Genomic DNA, 15,994 nt, shown 5'->3' with positions numbered 1-15,994 from the left:
TAGGACATTTTTTGGTGTTTTTGTATCGTGTTTGAAAGCATTTCTCGTCCATACTCGTGTTTTAGGGCGTTCCAAAAAATAAAAACGTTGACCGGTGATCAATCAATGTTTTGACGTTTCAGTTTGTAAACGTTCAACAACGCGAAAATCGTATTTTTCTAAAACCTTTAGTTCGTGTGTCTTGCAAAAAAATGCGACAATCCTCTTTACTGAGTTATTCCATAGCGGAGCCCACGCCTCTATAACAAACTCATCTCACGTTCAGAATCCTAAAAACCAACAAACTTTAACTTAAAAAAACACAACCAATTACCAAAATACTCGCACAAAAACATTTCAAACCTCTATCGACAGCATTTCCGACTGTCAATCAAAAACCCAACCCCGAATTCGTGATGAAACGTTGACCGTAAATCCCACCCACTTCCAACGTCACTGCTCGCAAATTTCTGTTTGCGACGCGACTCTGCACGCGATTATGTTATCCACTCCCGTTTCGTCTTTGCGCAGCTGCGGTGGTTTTCATTGCCTTATCCTCGGGTTAATACGGTTTGCGGGCGTTCGGTCATGCCCACGTCTTTGACCCTTGAAAGTGCTGTTGCATAAAATTTAATTTTGACGGGATTCGAGTCTGTTTTATTTTTCATTGTATTTTGCACGATAAGTCACGATAATAAGATGAAAAAAAGAAAAATCACGGCATCGAATCCACTAATTTTTTTTAACGAAGCTCGCACAATTTTCCAGGGTGTAAGATACAATTTCACATCTAATAAAAGCACCCACAATTTTGCAATGAATCGAATTCGACGAATTATTAACATCCAAACCCATGCGTAACGACAACGGAAATTCTCTAAGTTGAATCGCGACGTTCTAATTGTGTCCTAAGGGGGCGTCGGTTTCTGTGAGTTTTGCGCGCCCACCGCAACGCAAAAACGTCGAAGGGTATTTGGGTTTTAAATGCAAGTGGCATTTCGGCGAGGGGGGCGTGGTTGCAACGCCCAATTGGGTTTTAATAAGTTGTCGCGTTGGCGAATGTCAGAGGATGCCGCGACGCACAGAAACTCGCATAAAGGCAGCGAAATTGCGTGCGTACGTTACGTCCACGCTCAATTCACGTATTGAAAACACGTACGCTACAGGCAATTTTTGGTGAAAAAAATGCTTTTGATATTTGTGGCAGCAGCTGGGCTCCGGAATTCTCCGCGGAAATGAAAAATGCAATATCCGCTAATTGCGCGGTCGCTTCTCTGGCGCGTTAAGGTCAAATTTTGCACGCAAATTGCAGAAACTTCGCTCAGAGGTTTCCGAATGTCGATTCAACGCGCGGAGACTCACCCGACTAAGTCACGTGACCAGGGGGGGGACTATTTTTAAGTGTTGTTTCACATCTGACGAAACGGACACCGAAAAAAATCGCCGTAAACAACATGCGCGGCCAGTGTACAAGGGAAACGGTTGACTGACGTCGTCACACCTGTTCCTAATATCACAAGAACCCCATAATCACGTTCTCGCAGGTCTGACTTCCTGTCGCCTGTAAAACTGCGATCGTGGTGTCCGTCATACCCTCTTTTGAGCAACTATTCAAGGCATCTTGTTTACACCCTCGAAGTGGTGCAAAAAAAAGTCATTTTCAATCCTGATTGTCGTGCAATTCTCAATACTAGCGTCGTAATGTTCTTCAAACGGATCTGAAGGAACCCTTGCAGTGCCAAATCGGCGACGTCTCAATAATCCCTGATCATTCGCTGAGTCACTGCAGCGGTGGCTGACCTTCGTGCGCAGCGACGCGGAACCGCACCGGCCACGTGACCCGTTTTGTTGTCTGCCCGACGAGGAAACCTTTTAGGCAATTTTCGGCTTAAATGTATTTTGGACGCATCAAATTTTTACTGTGTGACTGATTTGAGTTTGTGAACGATCAATAACGCCAAAATCGTAGGTTTCAAAGACCTTTATTTCAAGAGTGTTGCAATAAGTCCACTTTGTGAGTTATTCATTAAGCTTGCATAAAGCGAAATTACATGACTACCTTCAGTGTTATTCGACTACCAGCCGAATTTGCAGAGTCGGTATACAGAAACTGATTGTTGTTGGGCCAACTGGGCGAGCCGGTGGAATTGACAAACCCAAAATATACCGAAACCACCTGAATGCACACTGGCAAAACATCGCAACCCGGGGTGTCTCCAAATTCATCAACAAACTGCCGCGCGTATCGCGATATGCCGCCCGCAAACGATATATCGCATCACGGAATCGATTTCGATCACCCAGCCGAGCGGTTTCTGGGACTTGCGGCTCGCCGCGTTGCTGCCGCAGCAAAGTGAAGCGTTTTTATCGCACACGTGGCAGGCGATGCCCTACAAAAGTGGCTGTGTGTCACTGGGCGAGGTTGGGCACGTTTATCGTGCCAGGGCGCGATTATGCACCCTACCCGTTAAGATGTTTGTTTGCCGCGCATTTGCAACGCCATATTTGCAACTCTTGGACACCTCTGGGTTCGCAATTTCCGCCATTCACCTTTCCACCACCCTTACTCCCAAGGCGTGCTTTTACGTTGAAATACAAGAACTGCTATAAGGTTTGGGCGCCATGGTCTAGACGAGGAAATCTGACTTTGACGAAACGACGCTAAACAAATTGTGATCTTCCCCTTGTCAAAATGACACCGTGTGTAAAAGAAATGATTCATTTTCTGGGTAATAAAAAGTTACCCAATTATTTCCTTTGTGGCTGCACGGACCTCAAATACACCGTGGTTTAAACGCGTGTGTTTAGGTGTGTTTTATTCGACGTCATCCCCGAAAGGCGCCATTTGGATAAACAGATAAGATAAATTCCATTGCCATGTTCACAATAGGGACTCCAGCATACGCCCCACTGTATAAACCATGAATCCCGACAACATACAACGCTAACTACATCCGGTATTAAACCCCGTCTCGTCATTTGTAAAACGACTCCCGTGCCCAAGGAAATTGCAATACAAAGGTATGCGGCGAGTCTGCGTCGTACCATTGTTACGTCACGCGCGACGTCATCATGTCGCCTCATTATATAGGCTTATATCGGGGAAAATTAAACCTGATACGTTGCCTAAATTCACTCACATCACGTTGTACTGGTAGCTGCGTGCATTTTGACCTAGGATTAGGGCGCGTGGGCGACATTCTGCACGCGACACGCGGTTCGAGGCGCAAATGACGCGACACACTATCACACAGATGTCGCCTTATCGCATAGTTACGCACGCAACGCTTCGCCGACATTTTGCAATAATCGTTCTAAGCTGTAAAAAATACGCAATACCCGGTATTAGCTTCTAATGTTTCACGGTAACTTATTAAAAAAAAAACTTTCTCTTGCTGCACGTACAAAGCTTTGCTAAAAATAGTCGGCGGTTGCGTAGGTTTTTTGCTGCGCGTAAAGGTTGCGAACTTATGGGTCTGCTATTTCAAGACCTTGATCGCGATCGTGCTTATATTTCTGGAACATTTGGTGTCGACCGCAGGTAATTTGGGCCCATTTTCGTGTGGGTCAAATTCACCCAAAGGGAAAAACCACTGTTTGGGAATTCGATACCATGAGCGGAATTTTTGCTGTGATATTAACGGATATTTCATCATAATGCTACAACCTGAATGCTACAATCACGTATATACTTAACTTAAGGTTCCCAAAAAGTGCGTATAGTTTTAATGTTTATTAAGAAGCTTGGCCATTTTTTTTGTCCCTAATCGGACTTTTGCACTGACGAAACGTACCAAACGAATTCGTCTAAAAAAGCCACAAAATTGTAAAATCGCTAGGTGTAATTTATCAAAAAATATTTTTATGCAAGGATTCCTTTTTTACGCAATATAAAACGACTACTTACATCTAGTTATGCAAAAGATACGTTTGTGGAGATAGACATCAGTTTGGTTGAAAATTCGGTAAAAAATTGGACTTTGCTCTCTCGGTACACAGGCAAACACATTCGAGTAACTCTATATAACCGGATGCACAAACAACAGCATTTTGTTATCAACCGACCTCAGATCTAAACGGCGCAAAGAAAAATATACGATTTGGTCTCATTTTTTTGATAAAATCAACGAGTGAAACGATACCGGGAAGTTTGGGTTGCGCAATGCATTTTGAGGTTTGATATCACATGACGATTTTGTTGGTATATTTATAGCATGTATAATTCTATTTGTTCGCTCGTTTTTTGAACCTTCGCGCGCTGTGTTGTTTCCTTTGAACTTTGTACCACGTTTAGATTCGTTCGCTTTGTAGTCTAGGCCGACACGCCATCACACATTTTTGGCCAATAGACCACCATAACTTATTGTGTCTCCAAACCGTAACAACTGAAACGCAAATTCCCTATTGAAGATATTAAAAAGAACCCCCGCGCGGAGATCACGTTTTTCAAACAAGCGATATGCACAAGCAACCGCCGTCATATAACACAATGAAATGACGACGGGATTTCCATAACACAATTTATCCTTAATAGGAATCACTTTGACCTTGAGGTCCCGCAGGTAAGTGATCCATGATCACGCCGCGAAAATAGACGTCATAATTTCGTGATGCGGTGAAACTATTCAAACAATTGTCATTTTTTGGGGGAGAAGCTTTCAAAAGTACAAAAACTTGGCGCCGCGGTCACGACGTCATTGGACTTTCGACCTGTTTTTCGAGAGATGTCTTCGGTGGAAACCGGACATACAGACGAAAAATTGTGTTAGCAAAACAAAGACAAAAATGTATTTATCTGGAAAGGAATGCATCACCATGGTATGTGTGTGACTCCGCATCTCAACCGACAGATGTTGAATTCTTTGGGATAAAAGCCATTCTAGTCCTAAAAACTATGATCAATTTTCACACCTTCAGCCATTTGCATTAGTTTGGTGCAGAACCTCTGACATATCTCGTCTCAATGTTTTTGTTGGAGTCTTTGACGTAGCCATGCGATGTCTATAGAGATCATAATCCCCAAGCCCCAACGTATCTGAGTTGAAGACTCTCAGTTTGTGGGATTTCAAATACCAAATTTGTTGAAATAATTTGCATTAAACACGTCATTGGTCACTTTGTGAGGCCATTTTTAAGGAAGAGAGGTGTTGTGGGTGAGACTTATCTTACGTTTGTGGACAATTTTTCCTGAAAACCTTTTTTAACTACGTTTTTACTTTCATTCGAGTTGTTTTGTGATATTTACAGCAGGGCCTTCTAGCACATTTGTGTTTTTTTGGGAATACACCTTCTCCACCCTTCAAACCTCGTATTTTAACCAGGTTCGAATTTGCTTGGTTTCAGTCTCGAAGCTTCTGCAACATTTTTTGTTGTTTATTACAAGGGACATTCCGACAGTTCGCTCATCCAGCCTCGTAAAAGCATGAAATAAGCGATTTCACGATACGAGAAAATCCTTGCTCGGGAGAAGGGGGCTTCAAAAATCTCCAAATTTTACCAAAACGTTGTTTTGTTTCGTCATTGTGTGCTTTGTGACGTATTATAGAGGAATAGCTATGCTACATGCTCGGGGATAATTGCTCTCAATTCCCCACCACTCGTTAACGTTAACTGCTGTATTCGTTAAACACGATCAGCGCTGACGAATCAACAAAAACGTTTCGATTCCGCCCAAAGCAAACAACGCAACAGAATCCCAAGTTTTAGTGTCCGTACTTTTTGGGGCGTCGTCCATTTTATAAGGTTACTCGACTGCAATCAGGCCATATACTACCGCCCTTACTCAACTATTAATGACGCTGCGCATCGAGACGTCCCCGAAAGTAGATTCTACATAAAAACGTGCGTCGGGTTTACCGTCCCTAAAATCCGAGCCGTTTGTTAAACTCACAAACGGCGTCACGACGTTACGACGCAACGACGTCGCATTCCAATGGGATGAGGTTACAGTTATGACGTACGAGTTGCCGCTTTTGGCGCTAGGAATTTCATTCGGAGCTCGCATTACAAATTCGACGATTTGATGTCGTCGAGGTTGTGGCAACCATCTCTGTTTAGGCGATCTTGTTGCATCGGCGTACTTCCGGTGGCGGGGAACCACCCGCGCGGTTTTCTGGAATTCGGTTTTAGTTTGTTTCTCAGGTCACTGTGTACACCAAATTGAATGTTTTTTTTTTAAAAAAAGAGGTTTTGTAAACTTACACGAATCACTTGCGAGTTTTCAAATTTCGGTTACATTTGTGCCCACAGCGTTATAAATGAAATTTTCAACTATTTCTTTATCAAAATGAATACTGTATTTTATCAAAGGTATCTTTTTATTAATTTGAGAAAATTACATGCATTCTGTCCAACAAGTGTATTTGCTTAAACCGATGTTTACCTTTCCATCGTCAGGTAAAACTATCAATAGATACTTGTTTGACGTGTAATGGCTTGTTACTTCGTAACCAAGTCGACATTCACAGTGAGTAGCATTGTATCAGACGCCAACAATCACCAAAACAGAACACATCCGCTCCAACCTAATCACAAACCCCTCCTAAATCAGGCTCAAGAACACAAATCACCGTTTATTGTGTGACGTCATAGAAGGCGTTCTAATTACGATCTTGAACCGCGTTGCGCCGACCGCAATTGTTCTCGGGGTTCCACTGCTGCCACTATGCGCCCGAGCAAGCCCGTCGTGACGTCATTAAGAATCGGAACCGAATTAACTAGAGTGTAATGAGGCACGCGTAGGACCAACGTTGACCCGCAGGCGTAAACATCAAATCAAAGCGACACACGGTGACGGTGAATGAACCATTGTGTGCCGCTGGACGCCACACGCAACTGTTGTTGTGGCAACAGCGGCTTAGCAACCATTGCCGAAATCAGAACCGTTGCTGTGATTTTCGTGCAGTTTTCGCTTCGACAGGGATCGACGTGAACTGGGGTTCGTGGCATGTTAAACGAATTAAGACGTTACCTGCGTCACACTGTTTACGCAAGATGTTCAGTAACAAGGGCAACAGTGCAATTCCTAAACGGATTTGTACTTGTTTGCTGCTGAATTTTTTATAACCCAGATGACGTAAATTTTCCAGTTTTCTGCCAATAATCTGATATGACACGGGGCGACGACACTTAACCTTCACATGTACCGACCACCACTTGTCCGGCACATTTTCAACGTTGTCTGCATTGCACATATACCTGTTCACATTCCTTCGTGCCTTACCGATACTCGCTATGTAAATGCGCGATCACGGGAGATAACGTCATTGCTATCCTTGTTTGTTCAACGCTATCTGGAATCTGTGCCAAGAGTCAGACTTGTATCATGCGCATTTCTTCAACGTATGATGGTCGTATTTGGAAAGCCGGAAGGTTGCGTGTTTCTCTTCCGCTTGATCATTATGCGTTGTTGTAACATTGTAGACAGACCTCGATCGAAACCATTCTTGAGTCGAGATGTTCAACCTAACGCTTTTAGTTGGGTAAATACTTCAGTGCCCAAAACCCGGTTGCATTAAACCATTTTACATTACCATCTACCAAATTTGCGTCCATAAATTGCGACTCAGCCTTGCTGTATAGAGAGTATCGACTGTTACGAGATAAACAATCTGTTCAGGTTGAACATTTTCCTTTCAGATCGAAGAGCTCACATCACTTCAGCAGTCGGCCGAGAAGTCATCCTTGGAGCAAATGGACGCTTACATGGCGGAGAGTGACAAACAGTTTGAACAACTCAAGTCGCTGTTACAGGAGAAGAGTGAGGAGCTGAAGAAGTCCCAGACCGATAGAGACGCACTCGAAAAAGAGGTAAAAGTTATGTGAATGCAAAATAAGGACGATGTTGTTTGGTCAAAAAAAAGATTTCATGCCCGAATTCCGTGGAAAACATTCTGGAAAATCGATTTTCTGTTTAAATTTCCCGTGGTCAAAATGGTTGCGAACTCATGCTGTATTTGGTGATTTCCCTAAATCTTTCTAATGGTGATCTGTTGTACATTTCGAACAGGCTTCAATTGTTTTTGTTTCAAAAAGCACAATCGATCCAAACCGATTGTGACGTCACATAAACATAGGGTTTGTGCTGAAATTTAGTAGTTTTAAACATTAAACACCGCAGGTGATACATGCAAGGCAAAAACAGTTAATCTTTATCAAAAATCATTGGCTCCCATTCGCTTTAGAGCATGCAGATGTTTCGATGAATCAGCTATTTTGATTGGGCTGATAGTATAGGTAGTGTATTAGCGGCGGTTTGTAATCTCTGTAAGAGCAACGCGCGTGACGTTTACAGTGAACACAGTTCCCAAACCTCACGACAGGAACCCCTTCGTCATTCGTTTACACATATACAAAGATGACTTTCAGATAAGGCGATAAACAGTAGGTTCTCGGCCTTTCGATGCTTGCCTTGACGAACAGTGTATGCGTCGCGCAGTCTATATGACAACATGACTCTACATTTGGCACCGAGTTTGCCCTGCAAACAGATAGCGGATTATTGTAGTTGCAGTATGTGACGTATACCGTCGAAAATATCGCAACCGTAGCCATTCCGACGGCTAAAAATATCATGCCAGTGTTCTTTGAAACAATAAAATAGGTTTTACCGCTACATCTTCGTTAAACCAACATCCTCCAACTCGTTAGAATATTTGCCGAGCGTCGAACAAATGCCCAGTAAACGTTTACTGTCCCTTGGTGGAGTTACTTGGACCGCGCATGCTTGCTTCATGACCACATAGCCCGTACACGCAGCATGGAATTTTACAATATAAAAATTGCTTGGTTGGGGAATAACAGAACGCCTATCGAAGGTTGGGCAATCATGCATACCGAAGTGCGCTATGCGAATTTCGCATTCCAAAAGCACGCTTTAGCACCGCACGTATTTGTGCCGAACCGTAACACCCTGTCTAAATGTGAATTTTCGGCGCCTTTCTCTGCAACGGGGGGTGGCGATCAAGCCCGGTGAAATCACGCATTCGGAAACAATTTGGGGTCCGCTGCCCCTTTTAACATGATAAACTTTTCTGAGTCTGGTTCCACGCCTTGCTGACTAATCAAGCAATAGCCTATCCACTGTGGCAGAAACACGCACGAGCAATCCAAATAATTGAGCTTTTCGGGGCACGTTCAGTACGCTAAGTTATGGTCAACGTGGCAATTGGTGGTGTGACCTTTTGGAAACGGCTTGGTTGGAAATTGGACGCAGTCATGCGCTTGGACTTGCGTGCGTAATAGAATGTGACGTTGCTATTCGAGCTGTGGGAACGTTTCCCCTTGGCGTGTTTGAAATGTTAATTTAACTACAGTTTCCATTGCGGGATTTTGCACCGGATTCTATTTATGCGCTGCAGCTGTGCAAGTTTTTTATAACATCGTGTGTATATTTTTGGCGTAATTATTACGCGTCATTGGCATAGTTTCCCCTTTTTTAGTATAGAAGTGTTGCGTATTTCCCTTGCGCAAATAGCAAACGCTACTGACACTTAACAAAGTGACCATATTTTTTCCTAAATGTTGTAATGACGTTGTCAAGTGCGACAACTTGCGGCTTTGATTTTGATTGGGAAATACAGTGTTTTAAAGGCACTACTGAATCTTAGGTGGAAGCCCTAACTTGCGACCTGGAAAGAGCGACTTCGGATGCTCAGAGGACTCGATCCTCTCACCAGGATGAGCAGAGAAAACTCGAGGAACTGGAGGAGCTGCTTGTGGAGCTGAGGCGGAAGTTGCAGGAGGAACAGAGGAGCAACGATGACTTGAGGAAGGAGGTATGATTTCTATATTTTATTAAAAACAAAATAGTTTCAATTGTTTATTGTTTTAGGCAATTTGGTGGTAGTTAGGGATTCGGATTCGGTATTCATATTCGGATCAAACACACTTACTATTCTGGCGAATCTAAATATTCGTATTCAGTCTTTCACATCCTAGTGACTTTTTTATTCATTTAAAAAAGGTGGCTTTAATTCAACGGCGTTCAAGCGACTCCAGCTCCGATGCTGGAGATAACAGACATTTGGAGGAGCTGGAGGAAATTCAATCCAAACTCGAGGAAGCGGAGGAGGACAAGGAAGAGGCGATGCTCAAACTTACAGTTCTAATGGTTCGAAGAATTTTGTTTCCGTTTTTTTGAGACTTTTGATAATGTGAAATTGCTGCTGCGACCGCCAGTTCAGCCACAACCACAAAATTTTTTAAACTCAACGGCTGATAAATCCCCTTTTTTCTCTACGTCACCACATTTTCGACATATTTGTTCAGATCCTGCTTTTTGGACACAGAAATTAGGAATTATTTGTTTTAACTGTCCGATATTTTTTTTTCTTTACGTTACTTCCGTTTTGACAGTTTTGTTTAGCTGCTTTTTTAACACAGAAATTAGGAATTATTACCTTTTTAAATGCACCGTCGTACAACGGTACCATTTTGGTAAAAATTATTTATCTTGAATGGTTTTTCGACACCCGATCATCAATACCCGCATTTACGTGACCTTTTGGGTAAAAGGTTGACCTCTGTTTCACAGTAGAATTGACGTGTTGCAAAGGCCAATCTAATTCCAACAAAAAACAACTCGATTTTAAAATTTTACAAAAAACCCTAATTATTTGAACAATACTTGGGAATGGGGTGTTTATGTACATTTTCTGCAACATAGTGCGTTAAATTTGCATGAGTTGTTTTAATTATTCATAAATAGCCGCTGAACTAAGTTCTGTGATTGGTTTTAACCTTTTCGTTGAAAAAAAAGATTCAGTCTCATGCTCAGCATTGATTTAACGTCAAACGTTTTGGCCTACGAGACCCCAGCAAAGCAATAAACATTCAATAAATTTTTCCAAGCAATACTAAGTTTACATTGCGGTTCAACAAGCCACATTACATACAGTATGTCATCTACACACAAAGCACTAGCTTTTGACAACCGGATCAGCCTAGCTGTTGTTTTGAATATATACTTCTGATCTTGTTATCAAAAGCTAGTGCTTTGTGTGCATATTGCCATTACGGAAGGTATACAGTGGTCGCTGGGGCATCATCTACAGTCCATGGTTTAGATCTCAATATTTTAATATTTGAATTTATGTACGACAATCTATTTCTTCATTTGTTCGCAATCTCCCCATTATTTCCCTACAGGACCAGATAGGTCAACTCCAGAGCGAACTGGAAGTGAAGAAAAGTCAAGTCGATGTACTTCAGGGAGACGCAAACAAGCATAAGCACGAGGTTGGTGTCAAGTAATCACCTGTTGTCTTTATCGTATGTCAGGAAGCCGCGAAATTGCTTTATTTGCGGCGTTGTTTTTCTGTTTGTTGATTTTCTGGTTGGAATTTCGTTTCCCTCCATCGAATTTATCACACACTTTAAAGTCGTATTTTCAGTTTTTGTTGTGAATACTGACTTAGTGTGTGTCCCGTAAGCAGACAGAAGATAACAAACAAAGAACAATTAAATAGGTCATTAACTTCGTCGCTGTACAATTATTGGTTTCGAAATCTCAAAAAAATCTTATTCATAGGAATGACGTTTCACCATATAAATTCCAGACATTCTGGTAATTAATATGCATTTTGTGCGCACTCCAACAAAAAAAAAACTACTTAATAGCACCCGTGACACATTTTGAACAAACCTAATAAAAATAAACCAATTCTTACATAAACCTCATTAACCTTGAGTCACCATTAATTCCGACGCCCTTCCCATAACTCTCACTTTTTACCGGGTCAGTGACCTTGGCAACGCACGTGGTCTGACATTCACAGTCGAATTAAACCGGATTGTCAGTCACCCGGCAGACTGGCAGGGGAAGGTGCTTCTGTTTCTCCTTGACAAATATAAAGTAGCCGCTCCCTTTCTGGGAGGTCAGTGACCCTTTGGCCTGCCACCGGCGATGATAAGGCCGGAGTGATGGATGACCGTCTGCGGCATTTGTGTTTCATCTTTCCCGCGGAATCCGACTGTCAGCGTCGAGCAACAATCCGATTGCGGCCTGTTGACAACGTGACAGGGCCGGTGTAGGAATGGCTTCCTTTTTACCGGGAAAACCTGATTCACCCAAGTCAAAGTCCAATACATGATTTAAAAATATCAAGAAACTATCAAAAGTTTGTCATATATTGAAATTTGACTGTAGATAACTTCGTTTCGTTGGAACTCGATTCCTTATAAAAAAAAACTGCCGTATGTTCTGTTAAAGCTTGTTAAACAAGGGCGTAGCGATGTACAACCAGTATGTACCGACTTAAGTGCTACTTCAAAAACACCACAGTATGTATAGGCGTGGAGTCAAAGAAAAGTTTGTCAACAAAGTGTTCCTTGCATTCTTGAATCATTCATTTTCCCATACTAAAAGTACACAGATTTAACCTCAGTTTGCTCAATCGCAACCGTTCATTAATCAAATGAACTTGAACTTCAAAATCGTGCAAACCGCCACTGAAAACACAGTCGAGACATTCCATATCCACCGACCGCTGTTTGCAGAAGGCGATGCACTCTCGCCCATGTTGTCCCCGTGTATTCGGAACGTGTGTGAAACGAAATGCAAACATCTCCTGTCGCACATTGCACTTTTGCAGCTACGAATACGTGCTTGCTTCCGACCCCGGCTGGCCTGGTCTTGCGCAAGAAGCTTATTCGACGTTATTTCAAATTGCAAACTCGTGAACATGCGGTGTTGTAATAGGTTTAAGAAACCGGATTAAACCGGTTTGAGCTGGAATCACTGTCGGTCGTTGCGAAATTCTCCGCACGTTCTTTGCTGTTTTATCGTTTGGTGCATAACAAGAAATATGCTATTTTTACTGGTTTTTTTAAATGTTCCTTAAAACTTGGAGGCACAAGTGCGCCACTTAACGGAAGACTTGTACGCAGATTGATCGCCTTAACGTGGCACTGAAGAGCGATTTAGCCAGCAGGGAAGACCCGGAGGTCGAAACCCTGAAGGAAACGATCTCTGCCCTGGAGGAAAAACTCCAACAAGAGGCGAAGTGAGAATTTTTAAAATGTTATGAGCGGTATAAAGAACATATTGTGTCGAAATTTGGTCGAGGTATATTCGATTTCAAAGTGCACTGGAATTATGTCCGTTACTGGAAGAAACTTGTTTCATACGCGTTTATCTTGTGTTTCACGTGGTACTGTCAATTTAGTGTCACGAACCCCAACTTCAAAATGTTCCAATTTAAGTTGTTCTAACTGTAGTTATAAATAGACCTTATAGGTCGAAACAGTGGCCATCTGTCTGCAGCTCACTAAAATCATATATTATTGGCTCCATTTGCTTATATATAGTTATATAGTGTTTAGTGTACATGGTTGCCTGGATCACGTGACAATGTGCTTCTTTCTCAGTGAACTGAATGCGATCGACACCCATCACCGAAAAACTGAGATGAAATTGCGAGAAGTTCTAGAACAAGCCGAGATCGAGACAAACAAGGCAAACAGTGAAAAGGAAATGGTAAAACGTGTTCTTAATTATCTCATGTACTGAATATCATCTTTTGCGATAAAATAGAGTTTGTGTGGTAATTATACGTGGTTGAAGGGTGCGAAATTAGGTTCCTATTCCTAAGTTTCTGTTCCAAATATTTCCATTTCGACCATCCGGGTGTCGAGAAATCATATTTAAACGCAACAAAAAACATATTGTTTGGTGCCGAGCTCCTCCCACTGATGGTTATCAATAACTTGTTGTATTTATTTTCATTTATTGAACATACGCAATTTGCAATTCTCAATAACGTCAATCTGAACCAGTGGTTCTTAACCCCCTATAAAATCACCAGCTACATGCCACCACCCCTCTGGCATAGATGTAATGAAGTTATTATATACCAACCATACAGATTCCCCATCTATGAAATTGCTATCTTCCACCATTGGTTAAGACCCACTGATTTGAAAGTTTACAGCAAACCATTTTACTGTGGATTGTAAAAATCATATCCAATAACTTACGCACACTGCAACGAAAAACTACTTTATCGCTTCCGTAACCCATTTTCAATAAACCTCATACAAATAAGTAGATTCTTACATAAATCTTTAACCTTAGGTAACCTTTATTCCGACGCCCTTCACATAACTCTCACGTTTTACCGGGTCAGTGACCTTGGCAACGCAAGTGATCTGACAATCTTTTTAAGCCCAAGTCTCAACCCTGTTAACATTTTACTAACGCGGTGCAATTATTAGATGATCGTCCGCACCCAATCCCTCAAGCAACAGCTTTCAGAGTCCGACAGGAAGATGGCGATATTGGATGACGAGAAGAGACAGATCCAAGAGCTCCTCCAGGAAGAGAAGGAGGCGAATTTCGAACTGCGAAAGACAATTCACCTCCGGTAAGCCAGTGTGTGAGATATCATTACGAATCATAGTAACCTTTTTGTATTTTTTATGTTGTCTACAAACGTTTATCTGCGCGGAATATTTTTCATTCATCTGAATTCAATCTGTGCCGATACTAATTCTTAAATTTAGTGTTTTATTTTTAAAGTGTTATTTCTTCTTTTCAGAATGCCGAACAGCAACACCAAGACGTCCCCGCCACCGCCACCCACCGGCAATCTTTTCACATCGGTTTAAACTTTCCGCAACAAAATCACCATCGTTTCCCACTGCCCACAGTAACCAACTCAAAAACCTGTCGTTTCAATCGATTCCATGCAATCTATACAACAGCGTACAATTGTGAAACAATCGGCATTTGTGACGTGCGTTTTATGCATTGGTCATTACATGTTCTATTACCATACATATAGCAAACCCGAACGCGTAAAAAAAACTCGCATTCTTTCCGTAATCATGAATTCGCCAATATGGCACGCCTGCACTTATGCAGTAGCAGTTGCGGGAATTTCCTCGCGCAACGCACGCCTTCCTGAACGCTAGTTGGTTTTGCGAAGGCGCCACCGTGCGGCAAGTTATGTGCACTTTTACTGCTGTAGTAGTGAGTGGCTGCTTCTTAAAATCGTGCGGTACTGCCAGCCTCTTACCAATGCGTTCGAGTTGTGTTTTTTTCGCGAAAGAAAGCCATTTTATGTCGGTTTTAACGCCCAGTTCACCCTTTGTTTTGTACATCGCGTGTGTATATAAGAGTAAATTGATTATTACCACTTTATCTTGTTATCACATATGTATTGTTTTGCATTAAATCTAAACACACACGACTTCTTGCGCGCTAAAGGTGTTTTATTTAGCTTCACGCTATTTGTTTTTGTTTAATTCTTACTAATTCCCCTTTACCGGTGCGCGTTGATTTTGTGAGCAAGCGTGTAGTTGGGTCCCTCCTGCGTCTTTTAAAATCAATTTTAGATTTTGTCAAACCGCTTAGGTTGCATATTAGTATTGCTGTATTCATTTTTCAACGAAATCTGCTAATGAAATTGTTAATTTCGCGTCTAGAAAACCTGCATATTTGGACGCAACCAACTGGTTTATGTCGCAAAGTCTTTGGTGCATTTCGTTGTACAGCATTTTAACCCTCGACCTGCAGTATTCGTTTTATGCGACGCCCTCTAGTGTACGTTGTGTTGTTACACTTTTTATACGCTCCCCCTTCTAATCACGATAAACAATTGGTGCTTTACGCGCGTTTTACGTTTCTCGACTACATACTAACACGAACATCACACGAAACACGGTTGTCTTGGTTTTCCAAGAGGGTTATGAGCCAAGAAGGACGCCGGTGGTGCGTCTTGGATCCCACATTTTCCACAGCCGAACTAAAAGTCGGAAGTGTGTCTCGTTGGTGGGCTGTTTTACTTTGGGACACATTATGGACCAAAAAAGTCCATCCAAATTCCTATTATTAAACAACATTTACGGCATTTCAAAACGTAACACTTGTAAGAGATACAAAACGCCTAAAGACATCACAGCAAAAAGCTCCAATCTCCGGTTCAACAGACGTCCTTCTGCATTCTTGCGTCAGTGTATTCACACCGGGCAACAACAAACGCCTTCACTACATACATTTACAACGGTTACATAT

The 15,994-nt window shown here is 42.1% G+C and overlaps 1 protein-coding gene across 2 annotated transcripts in view; it reads left to right on the top strand.

Annotated features, from left to right (window-relative positions):
* Window positions 1-15,632, top strand: part of LOC145905452 (uncharacterized) — a 55,285-nt gene extending 39,653 nt beyond the window's left edge. For both annotated transcript variants that reach the window (XM_082992658.1, XM_082992657.1), the window contains 8 exons: window positions 7,618-7,788; window positions 9,588-9,755; window positions 9,944-10,090; window positions 11,128-11,217; window positions 12,868-12,983; window positions 13,348-13,456; window positions 14,194-14,342; window positions 14,517-15,632. In XM_082992658.1, the coding sequence (XP_082848784.1) occupies window positions 7,618-7,788; window positions 9,588-9,755; window positions 9,944-10,090; window positions 11,128-11,217; window positions 12,868-12,983; window positions 13,348-13,456; window positions 14,194-14,342; window positions 14,517-14,586 (1,020 nt within the window). In that variant the 3' untranslated portion in view covers window positions 14,587-15,632. The remainder of the gene's footprint in view (window positions 1-7,617; window positions 7,789-9,587; window positions 9,756-9,943; window positions 10,091-11,127; window positions 11,218-12,867; window positions 12,984-13,347; window positions 13,457-14,193; window positions 14,343-14,516) is intronic.
* The last annotated feature ends 362 nt before the right edge of the window (window positions 15,633-15,994 follow it).

Source organism: Ascidia mentula, chromosome 6, assembly GCF_947561715.1.
Source record: "Ascidia mentula chromosome 6, kaAscMent1.1, whole genome shotgun sequence".
NCBI classification, from domain to species: Eukaryota; Metazoa; Chordata; class Ascidiacea; order Phlebobranchia; family Ascidiidae; genus Ascidia; species Ascidia mentula.
The sequence above is the reverse complement of the archived record's forward strand: the minus strand, read 5'-3'. Positions and strand labels throughout refer to the sequence as shown.